At 37.1% G+C, this 20,509-nt stretch overlaps 1 protein-coding gene across 1 annotated transcript; it reads left to right on the top strand.

Moving 5' to 3' along the window:
- Positions 1-2,234: 2,234 nt before the first annotated feature.
- STK17B (serine/threonine kinase 17b) lies at positions 2,235-18,729 on the top strand. Its single transcript, XM_068407737.1, has 7 exons — positions 2,235-2,375; positions 6,198-6,410; positions 10,886-11,030; positions 11,277-11,403; positions 12,287-12,335; positions 13,710-13,889; positions 15,802-18,729. Exons 1-7 carry the CDS (start codon positions 2,254-2,256, stop codon positions 16,082-16,084), a joined length of 1,119 nt encoding a protein of 372 aa, XP_068263838.1. The 5' UTR covers positions 2,235-2,253; the 3' UTR covers positions 16,085-18,729.
- Positions 18,730-20,509: the final 1,780 nt, after the last annotated feature.

Genomic DNA, 20,509 nt, shown 5'->3' with positions numbered 1-20,509 from the left:
GGAGCCTGGGCTGCCCGCGGGTGCCTCACGCCGCCTCGCAGCCTCGTGCGCCGGCTGCGGAGCGGGGCAGGTCACGGCCGCTGAGGGGAGGGGGTGCGCGGGCGCAGCCGTCTCCCGGGGGCGCAGGTGGCCGCGGGGCTCGGCGCTCCGCCGGCCGGGCCAGGGCGCTGGGTGCCGGCCGCCCGCCGCCGCCGAGGGAGGCGCGGGCCCCGCAGGGGCGCGCAGTGGCCTGGTGCTGCTCGGCCGCGGTCCTTCGCTGCTGAAGCTGAACGTCTTCCTCGGCCGGAGCAGGGACTCGACTGTTTCGGAAACAGTTCAGCGAAGTGGCTTTTTGCCCAGTTAAAGATAGTTTGGTGGGAAGTTTTCTCTTTAATGGGAAGCTTGCAAATTTCTGTGAGATCCATATTTGTCACGTTTGTTACTCGAGGCTTTTGGTGCTATGTGTAACAACACAGGTATCACTTTTAACTTCGGAAATAGTTACTGTATTAGAATTTGTGCCCTTTTTTCCGTAGCTAATTGGATTTGAAATTGGATCTCATTCTCCTGAATAGATTATGTGCCTGTTCTTGGGTTTCTGCCTGCTATGAATGGATGTTTTTCTCTATTCCTGATGATACCAAGCTAAAAAGAGGAGATGTGGTGTCTTACCAGAGAAAGAAAGTTAATGCAACATGACAGAAGTTCTCCTTAGTAGTAACTCTTTAAGAATAATGATATAAAATGAAAGCTTACATAATAAATTTGATAACTGTAAGCTCTTAATCAATTAGGTCCATTGTCTAATGTAAATAAATCTTTTTGTGCCAAAGTACTGCACTAACAAGGTAACTTTACCTGTTAAACTGTGTTTAGTGAGTACAGCTCTAAGGAGAGCCATGGAAGATTTCAGACATCTGAATCAGTCTCTTGAATGATAAGCTGTCATATAATTGGGGAAAAAGGAATGCATGTTTGTTACAAAGTGGTTCAATGACTTGTACGTTAGATTATATTGTGACCCCTTGATAATTTCTTAAGAAGTTATTTCATGCTTATCAAATGCTGCTTTGAAGATAGTCTTGAACTGTGCAGTATTTTTTTCCTGCTAAAGCATGAATCATGATTTAAATCCAAAATAGTTCTGATACGAATATCCATGTCCTAAGAACTGGTAATTTGAATGATGTTTGGTGAGTACTGGGTTATATTTGAATCTTAACTACTTGGAGTGCTCCCCAGAAGTTTCTGCTAGTACATTTCTGTCATTTGAAAACAGAAAGTATATTTTTGTTTGTTAACTGTATCTGAACTGTAATTTGCCTTGTGACTTTTTTCCTTCACTAAACCTACTCTTTCACTTAAAATAAACCATCAATTAAGACTTCTGTTATCCTTCAGTAACCTTTTTCTGCTTTGCTTTTGCTTTCACCTGAAGAGATGCTCCAGGCCTATAAATGTGAATGCCAAAACCCATTTTTACTGTTTGATTTTTTTTTTTTTTTTAACAGTAATAGAAATAACGTGGGTGGGTATATCTTCATAATGTGCTGTTCTACTGGTTTATTAAGGTAATTTAATCAGGATTACTACATCATTTGGTTCTAAATGATCTGAACTTGCAAAGAGGATGTTGTCCATTCATGCTGCTTTCTGACAATTAATCTAGCATTAAAATGAAACTTAGATGAGCTATGAGTGAGTTTAATAAGAAATGTGAGTCTTCCCACTGGAAAAAACTTTTTTTTTTTTTTTTTTCCCCTGTCGTTAGCTATTCCTGCTGTGTTACAGACAAGAAACAGGGAAGAGTTTTGGTTGAGTCCCCCAGGGAAACCAGTTAAAAGTGTAAACTTAAGGGAATTGCTGGAACTTACTTAGAATGCAAAGAAGAGTTAAAGCTTATTTTCAGAAAGCTAAAAAAAAAAGTACATATCATTAATAGTTAAGTAGTTATTAGCATTTTACTAGAACTGAAGCTTATCCCTAATATTTTATGGATATGTTCCAGGGGAAAAAAAAACCCCAACTTATCTCAAATGGTAAAATTATTAAACAAAAAAAAAGTCATTCAATTGATTTTCATAGCATGTCTTGATTAGTATTCTTTTCAGGTTTTATTTTTACAGTGATTACATGTGTTACAGCTAATTGTAGCCTGATAGAGCTAAACTCTTAATATTTGTATACTTTACTGTGCTGTAATTATGGAATTTCCGAAACTCTTAATTATTTTGCTTTAACAGGTGACTGATAAAGGGAGACCTGTTCCTGACTATGTCGAGGAGAAAATTGGAGAATAAAAGCCTTTCTGGCTTGTTAGCCACATCTCTGCAGACACAAATCAAAACAGACAATTTCCACAATTTTTATATGCTTGAATCAAAAGAGCTAGGAAGGTAAGATTATTCCTATTTATTTTATTTTAATAAGAGGATTTTTTGCTGCAAGAGAATTCTTTGTGCAATGGTAGACCTTTTCTGGCAAATTTTTATGGCAGTGGATGGGGAATGAAGTGTGCCTCTCTCCTTCCTCCCCCCCTTCTTTGCAGTATCCAGTGGGTTCTCTAGGGACCAGGAAAAGGTACAGGAAGATGTAAGTTGCCAGCCTTTTCCATGTCAGATTTAGCCTGTTTTCACAGGCATGTAGATCTGGGATTATGTTCCTTTTCTTCCATTTCCCCTGTCTAGTCACGTATCACATTCCAGGTACATAAACTAAAGAAGAGATGACATAGGGTAACACTGCAAGACAAAGAATGGGGATTTTGAGTTGATTGTTCCAGTTGTTTTGAGTTTTTTGAAGTCCAGAAAACAAAGACCTTTTTCTTTCCCCCTCCCACCCTCAAGCAGTTAGTCTAAGTTTCTAACAACCTGCTGTTTCAGAGTAGTTTTGCAGCCTGCTTCCCTTGCTCATATTTGCAACAGTAAAATAGGAAATTAAAAAAACAACAAACAAAAAAACCCCTTGGTATTTGTAATTCTGTTTCAGATATCTGAGTTAATGCTTTTTTTAAATCATTGGGTTAATTTATACCTTGAAAATATTCGGGGAATTGGGTGTAAAGCCATGCAAACATAATGCCTGGTCATGTTTCCAAACTCCTTGAACAGAAGTGGCACGGGTCAGTCTCGCAGTTGTTGTGCCCCATAGCGGTCCTTTGCACCTGTAACTTGTTTTGTCAGCAAAGATGCTCTTCTGCATGTGATTTTGTAAGCATTTTAACCTTTGTTGTTCTCTTGGTTTTATTTTTTTGTTCCTAGCACATGCTTTATCTGGTACACTTTTATAAAGTGCACCTCGCAGCCCATAGCTTTCCTCTCTTCTTACCCCTTTGTCAGCTCTAGCTTTGAATTCTAGCCTCTACAGAAGCAGTTTATATACACCATCTTCTAGAACTCCAGTATTCTTAAAATGCTGGATTTTCAGATTATACATACCTGTGAGGTGATGTCTAAAGCAAACAGAAGTATAGATTTTGCATGGATTCCAAAACACAGTCTTTAATACTTTCTGTACATGCAAAACCAAGCATAACAAAATAAGTACCAAAATGCAAAGGAACAGAAGCAGAGTAGCATGTTTTCCAAACATACTTTTGGCTTTTCCTGGCCTAACACTGTGTGTATGCATTTTTTTTTTTAGTGTTTTAAGTGTTTACAACACTTTGTAAGTGATGTAAAATCCGCCTTTCTTTGTAGCTTCTCTAAAAGATTTAATATGCTTTTCTTTGCACTTGAAATTTTCTTCTTCCTCTTCAGGTTACTTAGTAAATGGCTCTTTTGTTCTTCTGCTTCAGGTTCCCAAGTCCCGTTTCTTCCTCCCACACCCTTATCTTTTAGGTCCTTTGGTATTTAAGACACTGACTCACGAAGCAGGCAGGTTCTGTTTAGTGGGTTAAGTAGTTTTGTCCCCAGTGTGTGGATGGCTTGGCTTCTTTTGAAGCAGTTGAATTTCTGTGGTTTATAACTTGGGATATGAAAACAACTTGAAATCAGTTTTTATCTCATAAAACTGGGTTGTAAAGTGTGATGGTTAAGCAGTTGCTTTGCAGGCAACAAGGATTCGGAACCACTTTGCTTGTTTCAGTGCAACACTTCAGATCTGACCTTTTTTTTGTGTTTCTGGGGAAATTCCACTGCTCTAAAACGATTTTATTATCTTAATAATTTTATCTTAATAATTGGCACACTACAAATACAGTATAAACAAGTGGAAATTTTTAACATCGTCAATCTGGAGATACCACTGACACTTCAAAGCTGTTACACCCGCAGTGACTAGAAGGAAGATGTGCAAAAACTATCAGGAAAGATCTTGCTGTTCTCATGAAACTCAACCAGTTCCCCTTTTTTAATTTTAGGGAAACTTTTGTGGTCGACAGGGTGATGTGATGTTAAAATGAGAATGTAGGCTGTGGGGGAGTATCTTAAACTTTGGTATGTTACAAAATTCAGCTCAATAACTTCAAATGCTTTGCAATAATAAGCTGGTTTAACAATTGGGAAAGGACTCGGCCATTTCAGGCTTACAACTAGTTGCTGAAATGAAGAGTGTGCATGTAGCAGATTGTTAAAACTTTCACCTCTTACCTTAATTTTTCTTTTGAGTTTTGTACTCTTACCTTTCTAAATTCAGTGCTTTAAAAAAAAAGGACAAAGAAATCCTACAACTAATTTGATGTTGAAATAAATGATAGAGAACCTGTTTTGTTGAATTTATTTCTAAATAAGTGATAGAGTATAATTAAAGGTCAGCTTTATGATTTAGTCAGATTTGTAGAAACTGTATTTAACATACAGTTATTTGCAAATGGAAATTTGATTTTTCATGAGTTGCCCATACCTTTTTTGACTAAATATTGAAGTCTAGATTTTTCAAAAAAGCCTCAGACATGCCTTTTTTTTTTTTTTTTTTTTTTTGAGATATTCTTTTTAGGCATCGGGTGTTTTGCACTGGAAGAAAGGTAAAGCCTGAAGGGCAACATAGTCTTTTCTCCTAAAGAAGCTAATTTAGCTGAAAAAGCACAGGTCAGATAGCTGGTATTGAGCCGCTTCAAGTTTGTTGTTAGTATGCTGCGGTAACAAAAAAACATGCGAGGAAAGGTGTTGTTTTTTTGAAGACATAAATGTAGATCTTGTTCTTTGTACACAGTTTTATAACTGTTTTTAGGACTTCACAGAATTTATTTTAGCCCTTCAAGTTGTGGTTTTGGGGGTTTTTTGGTGTGTTTTTTTTTTTTTTTAAAGAATGTTTCTTGTATCATTTGAAAACACTTTGCAAGTATGCAACTAGGCATTTCTGGGAATGCAAAACTTGTGATTATAAAACTTTGTTTTTTCAGGAGTTTATAACTTGGCTTAAAAAACTGCATTTTTTCCCCTAATTTTTTAAAAGGTCATCTTGGTGTTTTAACTACAGTATGTGGTTTTCTTTTAAAAACATTTCTTTGCCAAGATACGTTTTTGTTTCCATACCTAAACAGTTGGCTGGGAAATAAAGTAGCACACTTTGTTTAACTGTAATTGAGAAAGAGACTGCTAAGAAGTGAGTGTTTTTCTGTTAAGATGTTTTTAAACATTTTGCAGACACCTGTTTTTTGGATTTTTTTTTTTTTTTTTTTAGCAGTACTACGTGATTTGTGGAGAGAGGTTCTCTTTATGACTCTAAATTCTGCACTGAACACCTTCCCCCCACCCCAGCATACAAATATGCTTTATTTTCTGTGTTCATTCTCTAAATTTCACAAGGTTTTGCTTTGTTTATGACCGTATCCTATAGGTGCTATAATGTGGTTTAGTTTCTTTACTATAATATTGCCAACCTGAACAAAGCCCTGGTAGGGTCTCATAGCTGGCCCTGCTTTAAGCAGAAGGTTTTGCTAGAGACCTCCAGAAGTCCCTTCCAAACCGAGTTATTCTGTGATCCTGTAGTGAGAACGTCCATGTAACATCATGCTCTGATTTAATGCTTAGCTCGTCTGTACAAAGGGAATTGTACCGGGTCTCCCCAAAGCTTCATCTAGCTTAGTATAATTTCTCCTACAGTGGCTGAAAGTGAATGTTCAGGGAATAGGGTAAGAACAGGCCAAACATAGCATTCCTGTGAAAATTTTTGGGTTTTTTTCAGTTTCTAATTATTTGCCATGCCTTTTTATTTCTAATGTCAATTTACATACTTTTTATGTCTTAGGTCTTAATGTTTTCTCTTTTACTCTGTAGAGGCAGATGTGCTGTGGTTAGAAAATGTATAGCTAAATCCACAGGCCAAGAGTATGCAGCTAAATTTTTAAAGAAAAGGAGAAGGGGTCAAGACTGCAAAGCAGAGATTCTTCATGAAATTGCCGTGCTGGAATTAATGAAATCTAATCCTCGCATAGTTAATCTCCATGAAGTCTATGAAACAGCAAATGAAATCATCTTAGTGTTGGAATAGTAAGTATGCCTTCATCAGATGTTCCACATTTGTAGTTACAAATATGTTAATATACTCATTTTTTGCATGAGTTGCCTGAACACCCATAAGAATTACAACAGTATGCTATGTACATTATGCTAATATTTTATTATGGTATACTTTATAAGCTCTAGAGACTTCTTTGGTATCATTTATTTTCATGTAAATGCAAGAATTGAATCAGTTGCTGTTAATTGAATCTTTCGTTTTGTACATGTTTTGTTTCCTCCACAGCTAATGAGTTATGTCAAACAATACAGAATAAGGCATAAACCAAAATACACCGAAACCTATATTAGTTCTGTACTCAAAATTTTTAAAAAAATGGACTGAAAGATGGTTTTGACAAAAAGCTCTCAAAAAATAGATTATTCTTCTCACTGCATAACTCAGTTTCGTAGACAATTTCACTCAATTTCAAATTGAAATTTTTTTTGTGCCTTTAAATACTATCTCAGGAGGGTAATTTTGATTAAAACTTGCCTGTTTAATTTGAGCAGATTATTTCTTCTGCTAGTTGGATTTTTGTAAAAAAAGGTTCTCATCAGTTTTCAAGTCAGGCTAACCTAATACAAAACCTGAATACAAACTCTAGGGTGTAATTTTTTTTCTTAAAGAATCTTTCATGCAGGCTAACCAGAGAGAATGTCCTTGAATCCCGTAGAAAGTGCATAGTGCTTTGATGCATCTCAAATCATACCAAAAAAAATAGTAGCCACTGATGCCAACTACACAGATTTCAGACAAGCTGAGCCTGTCTGTGTTCTATGAACTTCAGTCAGTGCTTGACACTTTTTGGTGACTGAAAACTTGCAATTCATTTCTGGGTCCTGAGTTTCTAAATTTAGTGTTTTTGTTGTTTTTTAAAACTGTGTGGCTTTTGGAGCTGTTTCCTCCAAAATTCCCATATTTTTTTGAGATGCCCTTGTGGCTTCTCGTAAAGCTCTGAAAACAAGTCTAATTTGGGAATCTAATTTGAATTTGAATGATCGCTGTATGTGTAAATGTTTGTTTGGAATGTAAGGAACAAAAACGCAGTTTGTGGACTTAATTCGGAAAGTCTCTGTCTAAGTAGGATTTAAGTTTCATGTACAAAGTGTGTGAAGAGCTGTTGATGGTGGTCTGCACACACCTTGATAAATTGCTTCAAATTTTCCAAAGAATGTAGCTAGACAATCTTAAAGCTTTTTTCCCTGTTACGAGATGATCCCCAACATATTATTTGTTGTTCTGAGAAGACTAAAATAATAAATAATGTAGAAGTAAAGACAAAGTCCAGATGACAAGTTTTGTACTTCTTACCAAGGACAACTGCAAGTTCACATAAAAGCCATACTGATTTTCCTGCTTCTGTTTCAGCTCAGCTAACATAGTCTTGCTTATTGAAGCTCTGTAATGAAACAACTTCCTTATACTACATTGGGGTTAATGGTCTACTTTGTAGTAGTGTTCAGAAGTCTTGAAGTAAGTGTTCCTAGTTCTACTGGGATACGTAGAGGGCTGATTATGCTTCTAAATTATGTCTTCCTGTAGCAGAATACACAGATTTTTTTTGTTTATTTCTCATTATCAGAACTCTGAAGCAATACTTTAAAAGAATTGCAAGAAATGAGTCTCTTACTCATAAAATAGTTTATAAGCATTTCTAGTTTAGCTGTGTTTTTCCTCCTACATATGGTCCTCGCTGTTGTTGGACTGTATTGGTGGGGTTCTTTGGAAGATGTACTAGTAAGAATCAGTTTGTGTAAGCACACGTTTTCTAAATAAAAGAGAGAAATAGATGCTAGTTCTTAAGGCCATCTTTGTAGAGGGAATTACTAAAGACTTGAATACTTCTTCAAAAGCCCCACAACAGAGGTTGTTACTCTTGTAATCTGAGGGTCAAAGGTAATTGGAGGAATCCAGTTATTTGGGGAGAAACCTGGCAGCTATACTAATTCATTTTACAGCTGTACCAGGCAGCTGTACTAATTTTCAAATCCATCTAGTTTTGTTCAATGAAGAACTAAGAAAGACCCTACAGAGTCAGATCAATGGTTTGTCTGATCTGCTGTTTCCAGCAATGGCTGTAGGAAGATACTATTTAGGAAAAGCTAAAGGGCATATGAGCCTGTCCACTTTCTGCTGTCCATTCTCTTGGCACTGTCCCAGCAGCCAGGAGTATTGTACTGAGGACACCTTTCTGCCTGTTCCTTTTAGTGTCTGTTTATGGACCTGTATTCTGTGAATGTTTTGTCCTTTGTTAAATCTGGTGATCCCGTTTACTTCGATGGTAATAAATTCCAGATGTTCATTACCTACTGTGTGAAGAAATATTTTATCTGTTTTAAACTAATCATGTAGTTTCATCAAGCGCATCCTAGTTCTCATATTGTGGGAATTGGTGAATAACAGTTCTTTGTGTATCTCCAAACCAGTGCTTTTGTGAGCCTCATTCATAGATACCCCCACAATCTTCTATCCAAACTGAAGAGTCGGTGTTTCTTTGATTTCTTCTTGTAAAACAGCTGTCTGTCCTCTTATTTGCCCTTCTCTGTGTCTTCAGTAATCTTAACTTGCTTCTTGAAGATACAGAGACCAGATCTACATACTGAGGTTTTATACTGAATATCATTTTGCTGCTTTTTGTTCCCGATAGCCTTCCTGATGATACACATGTATGTCAGCTTTTTTAGCTGCTCTGCACATTGGTCCAATTAAAATTTCAGTCCAAATTTCCTGAGCTGTACCTACCAGTTCAAAGTTTGTCATTGTGTAGGATCCTATTAGGTTATTTTTCTGAAGATATCTTACATTCATGTATGCTACAGGTCATCTGGTGCTCTTTTACTCCCTTTCTCAGTTGGTGCTGAACTTGTTAATGTCTTCCTTGAACTGGGGAGCCAAAACCAGGGTGCTGCGTTCTAGCTGTGGTCTAGCATGCTGGGTAGAGTTGCTTGCCTCAGCCTACTGGCTGTGCTCCCATTATTACAGCCCAAGGTGCTGATGACCTTCACTGCTGAATTCGGCTCGCTGTCTGTGAGGACTCCCAAACGCTTTTCAGCAGAGCTCTTCAGCTCTTTAGGCATCTGGTTGTCCACCCATCCAGACCATAATGTGGTAACTTGAATACAAGAATATGGGAGACAGTGTTGAAAACCTTGTTAAAGTTGAAGTAAATGGCATCCACTGCTCCTCCCCTCGTCTATGTTTTGTCATAAAGACAGCTAGGGGAGGCATTACTGACACCTCATGTAGCTCCAGCAGGTTAGTGACTGTGTTTAGCCATGTTGTCCATAATCTAACTTTTTTTATAGACTCATCATTTTGCTAATGATGAAATTCAGGCTTACAGATCTGTAGTTTTGAGGTAGCTCTTTATCCTTAAGAGAGAGAAACATCAGGCAGTTAGAGCAGGCTGAATAATGATTTCAGACCAAGCACAAAAGGAAACAGCTGACACTGTGACAAAGTGTAGAAGTGTAACTAATAAACCACATGCAACATGGTTATTTCCCTGCTTCCTTTATGCTGCACTAATAGTAAGGTTTTCTGTAAGTAAACAACAGCCTTTTTCTGAGGAAGACATATTTGAGACACTATGTGAAAACATGAAGCTTGTCAATCTCATCTTTGTTGTTGGTGTGGAAATGGTAGATTTCAGAGCAATGGAGCTGAGTCCTTGTATTTCTGAATATTCCGTGTCTGCTAAAGTTGCAGAAGATACTGCTCGCTAACTGGCTAGGCAACTGCATATTCAATCAGCAGCAGCATGCTAGATTTTCTTCCTGGTACCTCTCTGATAGAAATACCTGATTTTTAGTCTTCCATCAGAATGGCAGGACCTAGAGTGGCAAGTATGGATTCAGAAATATTCTTCAGCAACCCTAGCTGTTCATTGCATTGTAGTTCTTACATTTACATTTACACCACAGCCACATAATGTAAAAAAACCAACATGGTTATTTTTACTTCCAAATTCAGAGAAGCCCAGGAATACTGATGGGCTTTCTTGCTTTGAATTATTGATGGAACTGGCCTGACGGAAGAAATTTTAGATTAGACTTAAAGAGAAAGGCTTCTTCTGTTAGGGAATAATAATAGAACTCATCTTCCTGAAGGCATCTTCACCCTCGCTTACAGGAAAGCATGCTTGAGGGTACCAAAGCATTACAAAGTTTTCAGCCACAAAGTTCTGTCACTGTCTCAACTGCTGTTGCCAGCTATGAGGAAAGAAAAAAGCATCATCAGACTTTTTTTTTTTCCTTTTCTAAGTGCTTATATGATGTGTCTTGGCATAAGTGTGTATAAAAAAAGAAAAAATAGAAATAACAACAATACTCCCAGCCTCTCTGAGAATATGAATGTGATAAATGAATATATATTATATAAATAGGTACTACATATAAAATTTTTCATCACTTAAGCTTGAAAATTCGAACTTAATATGTAAGTGTTCTTGAATGTGTTTCAGTGCTGCTGGAGGAGAAATATTTGACTTGTGTGTCCCAGATCTGGATGACAGAATTGGTGAAAGGGATATTATAAGACTTATAAGACAAATACTTGAAGGACTTTGCTGCTTGCATGAAAACAATATTGTTCATCTTGATTTAAAGGTGAGGCTGCAGCAGACTTTTTATTTTAGTACTTTATCTTAAATTTAATATTATGGTAATCGAAGTAATTTGTTAAATACGTAACAAAGATGAGGAGAAAAAGGACTGTATTGGAGATTAAATAATTTTTAAAAATAAAATTTAGCAATAAGTATTACATAACAGAAACTGAAATTTCACTTAGTACATTGGGGTTTTTTGCAGGTTATATTTTATTAATTGAGAATTAAATCTTTTCTGTTCTAGCCTCAAAATATTTTGCTGAGCAGCGTCAATCCTCTTGGTGATGTAAAAATTGTAGATTTTGGTATGTCTCGGAAGCTTGAGAATTCTAGTGAACTACGACAGATCATGGGAACAACAGAGTATCTAGGTATGGAAGAGTTGCTTCACAATTTCTGGTGTGTGGTTTTGAGAAAACAGAAACAGTTCATGTAACGTGCTTATCAACGTGTCAGTCATTGCTGCAGAAAGAACAACAGGAGAAGGCAGCATGTTTTGAGCTGTTCTTTTTTTAGAGTGGTCAAATATTTGCACCAAAAAAACCCCAACTTATAAGTGCATCTCTAATTTCATGCTATAGTATTTGCTGTGATGAAGATTCTTAAATCAACAAGAAATTTTGGCTGTTAAATTCTTTTGATTAGAGTTGAAATACAACATTAGCATGCACAAAGATATGTTCTTTGAATTAGGAATGCCATTTAGTATGATGATTTAATGAGATTAAAATATTCCTCAGAAAAGGAAAGATTGCCATTAATATTTGTCCCTCTCTGAGGGGCACGTTTCCTTAATAATCTGCCCACACTCAAGAGCACTTCAGTCTGTAGTGAATAACTTGCTATCTGGCATACACTAACAGCCACTGATCCTAAAATTGGCTTGGTCATCTGGCTTTGCAGTGTTAACATGCTGAAGGCTTTATGCATTCCCCTTAAGTTATGTACTTGAAAACCTCTTGGAAGAAGCTTTTATGTGCATGCATCTGATGAGAAAATAAATTGGGACTTGGACAGAATAGATTTTAGGCCATGTAGTGCCATTTTAGTGTGAACCAGTTAAGCATCAGTGTGTCTAATCGAACGGAAATAACTTTTTCCCCTACCCTTGAAACTAATAAACTTGACTAAACTGCATGTTTAGTCTCATAATAATGGTTGGCAAAAAACTTCCAGAAATGTAGTGTATGATTCAAGATTGCTTGAATAATGTAGCTATTAAAGTGTTTTTCTTCTCCCCATCTCTTTCTCTAGCTCCAGAAATCTTAAACTACGATCCTATTACCAAGGCTACCGATATGTGGTAGGTTGTATATGTTAATTAATTTTATTGAGGTAGGCGTGACCACTTAACAGTCTAAGGGCCAGATCAAGATTCTGATGCAGTTTTGTCTGACTTCCAATACCCTTCTGTTGGTGGGCTGACCAAAAGAGGGAGAGTTGGGAGGGGAAGGAGCCCTCAGGATATAACCTGAGGCTTACAGGAATTACTGTATATGGGTCTGTTGCAAACCTAATAGGGAATGCAGGTTGTTTCTGAGCATGCAGAGTATAGGTATTTGTTCTAAGGGAACAATAGCAATGATTGGATAGCATACTTTGGGTATTAGTTACTGTTGGATGGCATGCTTTGGGTATGAACTACTCTTGGACACTCCTCCCTACACAATTTTGTATCATTAAATAATTGTATTATACAAATGATAAGAAGTATTTTAACTTTCTGCTTCTTATCTTTAGAGCAATATCTGCAGAATGAGTCATAAAAAATGAGACAAGTACCTTAAACTAATCCCCAACTTTATTAAGTGTACCTTTACAGCCTGTTAATTTCATGAGCTATGTTAGTGCAAAAGCTAGTTTTGGGATGTTTTTTTAAAAACGTAAAATATTCATATGTTCTTAGCATCTAAATAATTAAAATTCAGTTTTAAAAGTTGCTGTGATCTAATTACTCCTTTCTCAACTTGTAATAGTAATTCAATCTGTTAGTGAATGTTTTTTAAGCACTTACTATTTGCCAGTTTTTGTGGGGAAACATAAAAACAAACTGTTGGTGCTCTGCTCAGAATGACAAACACAGCAGCTGCATGTTTCCACACTGATGAGTACTAAGGTTTGATCTATCAGATTACAAAACCATTTTTATTATGCATCAAGAAACCATCTATGACTTATAATAAACCACATGATGTGTGGTACTCACATTCATGTTCTTAGGGAAAAACTTCTCGGCAAGAGGATATTGTAACACAAATGTTGATTGTACAGAAAGGTTGACTAAACCTGTCTTTGATAGTTCATCCAGAATTGTAGTGAAAGATGAGTTCTTACATGCAATTTAGAAAGTATCTTTTTGCAGTTCTATCATCCAGAATTGCCCTATGTTCAACAATGGACTGTGTAAAAGTGATGTATTTCCTTTTCTTAACAATCTCAATGGGAAGAAAAGGGTATACTGAAAGTAAGCGGTTTTCAAAACTCCCTTCATTGAGATAGCTTTCCTTGTGTATGCACGTGCATACATGCTTGAATCACATAAAAGTGAGATGTCACATGATGTTTCTGATTCTTTGAGTGTGGCATACATCAGGAAGTTTGATCTGCAGCACAATTAATATGGGGGGTATATTGTTTGGGTATCCTAGTAGGATTATACATTGTGTTCTTATCTCAGGAACATAGGTGTAATTTCATACATGCTGCTGACACAAGAATCTCCATTTGTGGGAGCTGATAATCAAGAAACTTACCTTAATATATCTCAAGTTAATGTGGATTATTCAGAAGAAACATTTTCATCAGTTTCACAGCCTGCCAAAGACTTCATTCAAAAACTTCTCATAAAAAATCCAGAGTAAGTAACAAACTCATTAGGGCAAGAATCTTATCTTTTATATTCGTGGAGCACCTAGAAAAAGTGAATGTTAATTTGGGAGCTTAATACCACTGATATGATCAGTCAGACATTTCACAATGCATTGGTATTAGCTGGATATTGAGAAGTATAGGTTTATGGTTTTCCATAATGTATGAAAAGGATCTTCGATTCACTGTGGTTATTATTGTAGTCAAGCTTGTGCTTTGAGTTGTATTTTGAATTTCTTTATATTTTAATTCAGATAACAGATTATTAACAAATCTGATGAAATACATTCTAGAAAGGTCACATTCTTGTCTATAATTTAACCTTTTATTGCACAAATTGGAGAGACAAAATGTAATTTTTTGATAGCAGTGGTTTGTTGTTTCCTGACTTATCTTTAGTGTATCTTTCTACTTTAATACATTTTATATAAAAACTTGGCAGTCTTGTGACTGAGCATATATTATTCAGAAATATATGGTATTTTGCCATGTTCAGTCTTCTAAAAAAAGTGTTCTCAATCAAAAGTACAAACTTCTTTTTTTTTTTTTGTAAGGCACATTTCCATAACTTTGCACTCTTTGGGAGTTCAGACTCTAATCGAGGCCTTTCAAAGTAGCTGAACTTTGAGAAGATAGTCTTTGAGAATGGGAGAATTATAGACATTAACTGTGTCTGTGCTTGCTGTATGGTGTTAAATCTGGAAGGTTTTTTTGACTGTTGCACCAGCAAATGCAGTTAAAAAAAACAAACCCCAAAACCAAAGAAAAACACCCTAAAAGGTATATATATGGGGGAATAATATTTAGTAAAGTCACTTAGTCATGTTCTACTAGGCATGGTCAGGTATTATTAATTATAGCGCTACATATTGTCATTTGTGGTGAGACAGTAGCCCCCGTCTTCTTCAGAGAGCCTGCAGCAAGCAGGAGCGACCCTGTTGTTTGGTTGAGAAAGAGCTGCTTTGATAAGAGGGGACGATGGGAGATGATATCCATGAAGTGCCTACTTCGATGAAATAAGGACTTCGTATAAACTTGTGTCTGGACAGGATCAAGGATGAACAGTCCTTTCTATTTTGGCATCTCACATAGAGAGTTTGTCTATATCTGGAATAACTCAACAAAAACCATAGTATGACGAGGGAATCGATTCTGAAGGTCCTGCTTTGATAAGGGCCTGCGGGACGTTTGACATTCTGTCACAGTTACTGCTCTACTTGCTTTTTGCTTCTGGGCATCTCAGTCTCCATTATATCCTCAATAACCTCCCACCCCCCCTTCCAATTCTTGATGGCTATACCCTCTTGAATCTTAAGAGGAAAAATCTGTCCTCAGGTAATCAGTTCTGTAAAGTTACAGTTCTCTGACCAAAAAATATTCACGTGTTCTGGTAGAGTTAAGGAGAAGTAGTGGGCTCTATTGCACTTCCAACAAGTTCTGTAGAACTTAACAACGCAGAACATGAAAACTGTAGTAGCACTGTACTAGGTTATCCAAAGGAACAATTTTGTAAGTCTCTGGTTTGTTTGGTAGTAACTACATATTCAAAAGCATAAGCACATGCACATATATATACACAATGTTGAAAACATTCCAGGGGACTGTGAATACCGGCTGAGAAATACGTATTCCTTGTTCTGTTGAAAATCTTACCAGTTCTGACACTCAGCAGTAGCATAAACTGTCAACTAAAATTTAGATGCGTGTTGCCAATACTTAATCTTAGCTATGGTAGGGTCTAATGTGTTTTTTAGCAGCAGTGGTAGTGGAGGAAAAGCAGCAATATTAACTTTATAGTGTCAATTCTGCTTAAGATTTCTTAGCATGTCAGAGCTATTTTAATTACATTTTCAGGATTTCTGAAATTAATTTAAGCAACTTTACCCTTTTCTCTTTCAAAGGGAAAGACCCACAGCAGAGGCCTGCCTTTCTCATTTGTGGTTGCAGCAAGGGGAATTTATACTCTTGTGTAGCCCTGAAGAAACTTGTTACTCTTCTCTGATGCCAGGACACACAACAAAATGCTCAGAAGAGCGGAATGTAAAATCCAGTTGTAATGGTACCTGTGGCGACAAGGAAGACAAAGAAAACATTCCAGAGGACAGCAGTACAGTCTCCAAACGTTTCCGTTTTGATGATTCATTGCAGTATCCCCAAGACTTCATGACAGACTTCGTATGTTAATGTGTAATATAGACTTTTATAAAACGAATTTAGCATAATCTATTCCAGTGGCGAATATAAGATTATGGCTTGCCAATTTGTGCAGCATTGCAGCATTGGCATACTGGAAATGCACTTTGATTCTTTTATGCTGGTGCTTCCTCTTCTATCCATTGCTGGCAATGGATTTAACTCCTGAGAAATTGGGGTTATTGCACCAATAAAATGAATTATTTTTTTTAAGAAGATGTAATTAAATATTTTTGCACTTTTCAAGTTTTAGTCCAAAAACTATGCCAGAGTGAACAAATTAAAACCTGAAAATGAGTTTGTTTAAACTCAAGCTTTGCCAAACCGTGGTTGAATACACGCACGTTTTTATGACTAGCCATAAGAAATTGGTCTAAGCAGGGAAACTGAATCTAGCTGTCTTACTGGGCTTATTTGTGACCATTCTCATTGCTTTAAATGGAAGCTAAAGTTGGTATGTTTTGGGAATATGATACATCTGTTGGGTCCATTTGGAAAACTGCTTTCTCTAGGATCATTAGTTGAGGAAGTCTTTCTGCCTTATAGATATGGTCCACTTAGGGATTATAATGCATACTCTGTGTGGTTTTCCTGTGTTGGATCTTGGGAATGCTTGAATAGAAAACGGGTAGACTGTCAGTTCTTGTGTTAGTGATACTTTGCTTCTTACCAGTAAGCTATGTTTGAAGAGGATGAGGGTCCCATGCTCATGGGAATATTTGATACACTTGTTAGTTTGCATTCATCAAACCTCTGAAATAGTACTGTCTACCAGTATTGATCCATTCCTCATCTTTAAAAAAAAAAAAAAAAAAACAAACAAAAAAACAAACCCACAAAAAAAACCCAAAACAAAAAGCCTCTTTAGAGTTAAAAGTAATAACTGAGCAAACTGAAAATAACCATTTTTGCCAGTGAAGCTGCAATTAAAAGCTTTTCATTATGCCCCTCTGATGTAAAAGTGCTGTGCATCTTTCTGTCAGTTATTGTTATCGATAATAACTTAGCTTCATGCCTGCTCTGAGAAATGGACTGCAGTGTGTTAGTATTTAAAGACAAACTACCTAATAATTGTTTTAAGCCTTTAAATTTGGTTTGTTTAGTGGGTTTGTTATTTTTAAGTTATATCCCTTCCAATTTCTGTTTCTAGGCTCTGAGGAAATAATGCCTTTGTCAAATTTTGACGTAGAGCAAATACCAATCATGCGTTAACAGCCTGAAACTGATACTGACAAGATAAAATCCTAATCGTAACACTGAGGCTGGAAGTCTTTTTGTGTAGGGAATGTATTAAAACTCTTATAAAGACTTTGAAAGTAGATGGCACTTTAAAATACTTTTGGGATTTTCCACTCCTCAGAGATTTGACTTAATCGTCTTTGATTTGGATTTGGTTTGTATTGTATAATAAAATATCACAGTCTGATAATCTTTTTCGAGTGTGCCTGTGGACTTGTCCAATAGTTAGGCAGATTGAGGTTTTGGAACAATGTATGATTGAGAGGTGAACATAATGAGTGGTAAAAGGTTGTATTTTTTTTTTTTCTTCACACCAGGAAGGAACAGGTTTTTTTACAAATATATTTCAATATTAGGTATCACCATAATGCATGGGGGAGTTCAGGACTGGTGTCTTTATTTTGGGTGACACTCATGTCGACAAGTGATAAATCGACTGAGGTGTAAGGCGTGTAAGACTATCTTTCAGCTTATGTTTGTCAGGAGGAATGAAAGTTTTCCAAGACTTAATCTCACGTGAAATGAAGTAATGGATATATTCAGCATGGATGAAGCTCAGATGCCTAGGTATAAATGAACTACAGTGAGTCTCCTCTATGTATTAATTCTCGTGTGACTTTTTTCATTGATACTGATAATATATATAATTATAAAATGACTTTGCTGGAGGCATTTGTTGGATTGTGTTCAGGTACCTTACAGCCCTACTTTTCAAAGTCCTTGGCTTCTCCCAGTTGGAGTCTTTCTAACCTTTTGTTTCTTCCCCCAGCATGGAGTCTAATTTGAACTGGGCAAATTAAAAATATCAACTATTTTATACATACTCAGAAGTTAAAATTCACTTTCTTTATTTTAGATAAAGAAAAAAAATGTCAAAAAGCTGTGACAGATAAAGATAGAAAATAATATTTATAAAATTGTTAAATTTTAAAATTCTGCAAAAATATTACTGAACTGAAATTACAACTGGGAAGCTTATGAAAGTCTTTGTGCATTAGTATTCTATTTTTGACATCTGGAGAATAAAGCTGAAAGCATATGCCAGCACTTTATGACAAAGTTGTTATTCCTTAAAGATTTTTATCATGGTATCTGATGTTTACATTTCTTACTACTTTTGGAGCTAACTTATCTTTAAATTTAAGTAAATGAAAATTGGTCTTATCCAAGGAACTTAAGTTTTGAAGACCTTATTTGTACTTTATGTAAACTTAAAATATGCCTTGAGTCAGATTTTGTTTGGATCAGTGCATTTGATTTATTTAAAAATATTATTGTGCATGCATAACTTCAATTGAATTTAAATACATACATTGTAGACAATTGTTAGCCTGTCTTGCTTCCTGCCATATTACTGGGAGTTGCCAAGTGTAAATGAGTGATGAGTAACATTTTAAGATGACTGAAGTCATTTCTATGCAGTTCATGATCTTTTTATATTAAAAAAATAAATAAACTTTGCCTTTTTTCAAAACTTCTGTGTTTTCATTTCTTCACAGAATCAGAGAATGGCTGAGGTTGGAAGGGACCTCTGGACGTCATGTTGTCCAGCCCCCCTCTCTAGCAGGGCCACCTAGACCTGGTTGGCCAGGACCGCGTCCAGATGGCTTTTGAGTATCTCCAAGGAAGGAGACTCCTCCTCTCTGGGCAACCTGTGCCAGTGCTCAGTCATCCTCACAGTAAAAAAGAGTATTTCCTATGTTCAGAGGGAACCTCCTGTGTTTCAGTTTGTGCCCATACCCTCTTGTCCTGTCACTGCGCACCACTGACAAGAGGCCGGCTCCATCTTCTTTGCACCCTCCCTTCAGATATTTATATATGTTAAGATCCCCCCTAAGCCTTCTCTTCTCTAGGCGAAGCTACCTCAGCCTTTCCTTACAGGAGACGTGCTCCAGTCCCTTCGTCATCTTTGTGACCCTTTTTGGACTCAGGTATGTCTGTCTCTCATGTACTGAGAAGCCCAGAACTGGACACAGTACTCCTGTGCTTAGTAGAAGGGAAGGATCACCTCCATCAACCTGCTGGTGATACTTTGCGCAATGCAGCCCATGATACCATTAGCATTCTTTGTGGCAAGGGTACACTGCAGGCTCATGTTCAACTTGGTGTCCACCAGGACCCCAGGTCCTTTTCTGCAAAGGTGTTTTCTAGCTCCGTGGCCCCAACATATATCAATGTATGGGATTGTTCCTCCACAGGTGCAGAGCTTTGCACTTGTTGAATTTCATTAGGTTTCTGTCAGACCATTTTTCCAGCTTGCAGATGTCCTTATGGATGGCAGCACGACCCTCTGATGTATCAGTTACTCCTCCCAGTTTTGTGTCAGCTGCAGCCTTGCTGAGGTACACTCTGCCCCATTATTCAGATCATTAATGAAGCTATTAAACAGGGTTGGACCCAGTATTGACTCCTGGGGTACACTGCTTGTTACTAACCTGAAACTAGACTGTTCAACTGATCACCACCGCCTGGGCCTGGCCATTCAGCCAGTTTTCAGTCCCCCTCGCTCTGCTCATCCAGCCATATATCAACAGCTTGTCTGTGAGGAACTTATGGGAGACAGTGTCAAAAACCTTGCTGAAGTCGAGGTGGGCAATGTCAACTGCTCTCATCTACTGGACAGTCATTTCACCACAGAAGTTTGTCAGGTTGCTCAAGCATGACTTCCCCTTGGTGAATCCATGCTGACTACTCCTGATGAATCATGAATTTACCAGTTTAACTTCCTGGAACTCTTTTATATGTAAAGTTTATGTTCCTATATGTAATGGTTTAGTTATTTCTTGCAGTATTTACTGAGGTGATACCTTTTATGTTAAATCCTAATGGCCTTTGCTGAATAAATGGAATGTTTGTTACACATATTAGCCTCCCAGGGCACTAATGGTACATTTGTTTCATTTTCAAGTAGATGGCTGAATTTGGGGGGGGGGGGGGGAAATTCCTTTAGCAAAGGAATTGCACTCAAAAGAGGTGGTAACCCGTTGTGGCCTGGATAGTATGTTTCCTACAAAGGCACGTTTCATTGACGAAGTGAAAGCTTTCTCATTGTTAGAAACGCACAAATGGGCTTTCTTTTTAGTGAAAGAAATAGTGTATTCATGTGCTTGGTTTGGTGTTGCTTGCAGCACTAAGTTCAGAAATTATCTGAATACTTACATTTCCTGCATTGAAAGT

The sequence above is a fragment of the Nyctibius grandis genome, chromosome 9, assembly GCF_013368605.1.
Source record: "Nyctibius grandis isolate bNycGra1 chromosome 9, bNycGra1.pri, whole genome shotgun sequence".
Classification (NCBI taxonomy): domain Eukaryota; kingdom Metazoa; phylum Chordata; class Aves; order Nyctibiiformes; family Nyctibiidae; genus Nyctibius; species Nyctibius grandis.
The sequence above is the reverse complement of the archived record's forward strand: the minus strand, read 5'-3'. Positions and strand labels throughout refer to the sequence as shown.

What these genes read in the sequence shown, in the direction of transcription:
- STK17B (XM_068407737.1), top strand. Translation starts at nt 2,254, where the DNA reads ATGTCGAGGAGAAAATTGGAGAATAAAAGCCTTTCTGGCTTGTTAGCC. An exon ending in GAATCAAAAGAGCTAGGAAG is followed by an intron (nt 2,376 to 6,197) that starts GTAAGATTATTC and finishes TTTACTCTGTAG; the next exon opens with AGGCAGATGTGCTGTGGTTA. An exon ending in TTGTTCATCTTGATTTAAAG is followed by an intron (nt 11,031 to 11,276) that starts GTGAGGCTGCAG and finishes TTTCTGTTCTAG; the next exon opens with CCTCAAAATATTTTGCTGAG.